This window comes from Engraulis encrasicolus, chromosome 24, assembly GCF_034702125.1.
Source record: "Engraulis encrasicolus isolate BLACKSEA-1 chromosome 24, IST_EnEncr_1.0, whole genome shotgun sequence".
Classification (NCBI taxonomy): domain Eukaryota; kingdom Metazoa; phylum Chordata; class Actinopteri; order Clupeiformes; family Engraulidae; genus Engraulis; species Engraulis encrasicolus.
The window spans coordinates 48,174,082-48,179,081 of record NC_085880.1 but is presented as its reverse complement, the minus strand read 5'-3'; the positions used below and the strand labels follow the sequence as shown (position 1 = coordinate 48,179,081).

The 5,000-nt window shown below is 47.3% G+C and overlaps 1 protein-coding gene across 1 annotated transcript in view; it reads left to right on the top strand.

The window, feature by feature from the left end:
• The first annotated feature begins 1,556 nt into the window (after positions 1-1,556).
• kcnk1b (potassium channel, subfamily K, member 1b) overlaps positions 1,557-5,000 on the top strand; it is a 16,745-nt gene continuing 13,301 nt past the window's right edge. The window contains exon 1 of the mRNA XM_063191027.1: positions 1,557-2,162. Coding sequence (XP_063047097.1) covers positions 1,808-2,162 — 355 coding nt within the window. The 5' untranslated portion in view covers positions 1,557-1,807. The remainder of the gene's footprint in view (positions 2,163-5,000) is intronic.

The following is a 5,000-nucleotide window of genomic DNA, read 5'->3' as shown; positions in this document are numbered from 1 at the left end:
GCAGACAGGCAGGCAGGCAGGCAGACAGAGAAGACAGACAGAGTAGAGTAGACATATACATTATCTGTCCATGAAGTAGCCTGCTGAAATGGGATATTGTATCAATAAGAAGAGGAAGAAGCTGACATGTGATATTGTATCAACAGTAAAGGATGTTCTGTGGAGTTGAGGACAGTAAATACCCGTGCTGTGCTGTGCCGTGCCGTGACAGCCTAATCTGTTCCCATCAGACACCTGATGCAAACATGCAGCCTGTGTTTGCATACGTTACGTTATTGCCCCCTGGCCTGGTTACTGTGGAGCGTAGGCCATGAGGAAGAAGGAAAGGTTACCAAAAAAAAGAGGAAACGACACGGACCATGTCAAAGGAAGCGAGACTGTACAGGATCCCGCTGGTCAACCGTCCTTTGGTAGCATTGTCTGATTTACATGCACTTCTCCACGAGGCCTAGGCCATAGCTTTTTTAATGCACTCAAGACAGGACACCCACATACATGACACAACACTACAGCACATACATCTCACACACTTGCACACAGACCATTAAACTACTTCTTCTCCCTCTCTCCCTTTTTCTCTTTCTCTCTGTCCCTCTCTTTCTCTCTCTCTCTCTCTCTCTCTCTCTCTCTCTGTCTCTCAACCTCTATATGTTTATGTTCTCGTACTCTTTTTGGTTTTATTTGTGCTTATTGTATGCGTCAACTGTCTAGTGTCGATTTCATGTACCAAAAAAAAAAAAGGATTTATAGTAGTACAGAAGTGTGCATGTGAACGGAAATGGACCTCTGGGGATGGGTAGGACTATTGTTTATTGGAAACTGAAATGATTATTAAACTGTATAGTACTTGATGTGTAATGTTAGTGAACTACTGAACCAATGTTCACAATGTTGCTGCTGGTAAACTACATTGAGATACTGTACACAAAGCTACTTTCCATAAATAAAGTAATAATAATAATTTTAAAAAGGACAGGACAGGCTTCTGGGCCCATGTTGTAGGCTGCCTGACATCATTCAGTTGCCATAGTAACCAACCAGGAATGGGGTCTGTGGGGATTGATGCGTACTGTGGCAGCCAGAGCCCAAAATGGGCCGTCGCGGTCGTCGCTGCACCTCAATTTCAGCAAAGCCATAACATTCTAACCACTCAATAAAATTAAAGAGGAGCACTTATGTTCTGAAAATAACCTGTAATTTGAAAGCATATGGCATGTCATAGGGTAGGCCGTCTACATCATCATAGACACGCCTGTTTGTTCAATATTTAAATAGCTATGGTGTAGGCCTATAGGGTATTTGAATAGTCACTTTTGGTCTGGTTAAGTTGACTGAACCCGTATACACTGTGAACCTTAAGGCGCGCTGATAACAGAAAATGAACTTTGGAATAAGAGGGCGTCTTGACTCGACTAGGCTTGGCTAAGCGACACGCTTGCTGGCTTTCTCTGTCTACTGTCTACCTGGTGGGCAAAAAGAGGAACCGACGTGACGTCACGCACTCAGTCCAGCCTCGCGCAAAGAACGCATCTCTCCTTCGCCACATCATCCCGCTAGGCGCGCGTGCGCTCGCTCACTCGCTGAAGCCAATATGCGATGAAAAGACTGAGGAACAGAAAATAGACACACTAAATTCACGGACGAGACGCCCATCTATACTCCAATGCTTCACACAGACAACCGAGAGGATTTGAGCACGTTAGAAGGGCAGCCCGCGCCGACGTAGCCTAATTCCAGCTCGCCTCGCTGAGAGAGAACAATCGACATTTAAATTCCATCTTGAAACCTTGACTTGAAAACAAAAAAAATGCTTCAGTCTCTCACAAGCAATTCGTGTGTGCGCCTTATTCAGAGCAACAAATCGGCATGGTACTTCTTATTCCTAGTGCTGGGGTACGTTGTGTATCTCATTTTCGGTGCCGTTGTGTTCTCGTCCGTGGAGCTGCCGTATGAGGACCTGCGGCGACAGGAGCTGCGAGCTGCCAAGAGGTTGTTTCTCCAGGACAACGCGTGTCTGTCGGAGGAGAAGCTAGAGGAGTTTTTGGCCAAAGCGCTTGAGGCCAGCAACTATGGGGTGTCGATTCTTAACAACGCCTCATCGAACTGGAACTGGGACTTCACCTCCGCTTTGTTCTTCGCCAGCACGGTCCTCACCACCACAGGTGAGATGTCCGTCTGTCTGTCTGAGGTCTCGTGAATAGCAGTAGAGTAGAGTAGCAAAACATGAAGGCTACACAAAGACCTGTAGGTTATAATACACATTGTTGCACATTACAGTCAACATAGTAGCCTAAGCGCCCATCTGCGTACTGCCTATGTTTTCTGCAATGTGCAATAATGTGTATGACAGGTGAGCTGCTCTGAGGTCTCGTAGTAAACAACAGTCCGCTACACACACACAGGCCTTAGTGTGGTGTTATTCTGATGACTTGCGGATCCATACTAAAAATCAAATTAAATAGGACCGAGAAGCAGGATTAAGATGACAGAAAAATAATGAAACGATGGTGGGTTGAGGCCTGATTTGAAATAATTTGTGTCTTTATCGGTTAGTGCTAGCACAAGGCCACAAGACGCACATAACTGTACAATATCTATGATTTAGGGTTGCGTGCGTGGAGCCTATCCATGTCGCGTAATGTTTCATCCATTTTTTTCAATGCGCCCTTTCCAATAACGCCTGGTTTCCATTGTTAGGCAGGCTACACAAAACATGCCCTTTCCACATGATCATAGGGATTCCCTGATTGACGCTCCCAACCCANGACGCTCCCCTTTCATCTCGCTCCCACTAGCCAGACTATCGGTACCACCGCCATATGACGGGCTAGTTATCTTGTTGATGTTAGTTTTTTGTTTCTAACCCTAACCTTAACCCTAAACCTAACCCTAACCCTAAATTGCTTGTATGTGGCAGTATATGATAATACGTGAAATATAATCGGGTGGGACTACACGTCCGGGAGTGATAGAAACACCTGGGACCGCACGTCCGGGAGCGATCTCAGTTGGGAGTCTCCATCCCCCACCGATCATAGGCTAGTATGAGCTGAGCTCTGTGTGCACAGCCTTGTTTCTGTTTTCCTCTCTGGGTGTCCACCTGTCCGGTGGCAACACTTGACACCTGGTCATGTGTCACCCCATCATGGTCACTTTGGTTTCACTACCACGTGTCGGCGGTAGGCTGTAGAAAATAGAACCCCAGGATGCCATCTGTTGGTGACGTCACATCAGTTCTGTCTGGTGAGAGCCAGACACCCACAATATATCGTCCTTGGCCAATGACGTAAATCTAATCTACTATAGTTCAATATCGTCCTTGGCATAATTTCACTCGTGTGCGTTAAATGGTCTTTCAGACAGATCTAAGGCCTTTGGTGCCAGTGTACAGACATATCACGGGTGGAATGATAATGAGCTATGCTGCTGCGTAACGCTGAAGTTTAAACGTAGCCTAATATTGTCATTGTGGTGAGCTTTTTAGTGTGGTGACTACAGGCTGTCTGCCATTGCGCAAAGGCATGAGGATAACGGTGTGTGCATCCATATTGTCTGTGTGTGTGTGTGTGTGTGTGTGTGTGTGTGTGGGGGGGTGGGGGGGGGGGGGGGGGGGGGGGGGGGGGGGGGGGGGGGGGGGGGGGTTAAGGACATTTCAAACAAAATTGGCACTACCTTAATGAAGTCTGGGGTGCATTTCTCAAAATAGAAGTTGTTAGCCTGTTAGCAACTTCGGTAGTTGCCAATGGGAAAATGCATTGAAAACAACAAAGTAGCTACTGTAGTAAGCAACTTTGGTTTCGAGAAATGCACCCCTGAGTTGTTATTTGCTATCTATGGGCTTGGGGGTCCCAAGCGGCTGCCTGTCTAGCCTGGTGGCAAGATGCACCTCTGGCTGAAGTTGTAATATATCGTCAGTGTGGTCACCCGTGACTGTGAGTGACCTTTTTAGTGTGGTGGTGATTACAGGCTATCTGTCATTGCGCAAGGCATGAGGATAATGTTGTTTTCAGATTGCCTCACAGCAGACAGGGCGGCGTCTGAAGGGACTTTGCTCAATTCAGATCAAGACACTATAGCAGGGGTCCCCAAACTTTTTTCTCTGGGGGCCACATTATCGTTCCTGACTGTGATCGGGGGCCGGGATCAATCATATGGGCTGTATACTAGGCCACTGCCTGTTATAGCCATAATTTCCAGCACAAAATAGTTCATCATTACAAGTGATTTGCAAAAGAAGTGAGTACTTAACATGTTTTTCTATTTGAAATACCACAGGTATTCCTTTTAAATCTAATAACCATGTAAAAATAGCAAGGAAAGGTTAGAAAAATATGGTGATTAACAGTTTATGAGTGATTGGGCCAGTTCAAATGGTGAGGTGCAGAGAGGTGGAGGGCCGGTCAAAGGGGCATGGCGGGCCGCATCCGGCCCCCGGGCCTTAGTTTGGGGACCCCTGCACTACTGTGTGTAATTCAATGTAAAACACTGCATTGGTGGCACGGTTTTCAGTCTACTCAGACTGTGCAGAAAGTACAACTGGCTGACTACTGACTTGCACTAGCAGGAAATCACCCACCACCAGTGTGTAACTTATTCATACAACATAGACGTCTGAGGCAGGTCTGAGTGCTGCAACACTCTGGCAGTAGAACACATGCAGTGAGCGGTGTTTCCCACAGAACACGAGTTAACAAGTGTAGTGGGCAGTCATGGGTAAGCGGTTAGGGCGTCAGACTTGTAACCCAAAGGTTGCCGGTTCGACTCCCGACCCGCCAGGTTGGTGGGAAGGGTAAATAAACAGTCCTCCTTTCCCCCATCCTCCCCCCACCCATGACTGAGGTACCCTGAGCCTGGTACCGTCCCACCGCTCTGCTCCCTTGGGGCGCCACTGGAGGCTGCCCCACTTGCACGGTTGAGGCATAAATGTGTGTAGTGTTCACTTGAGTGTTGTGTCACAATGACAATGGGAGTTTGGAGTTTCCCAGGTGGGCTTTCACTTC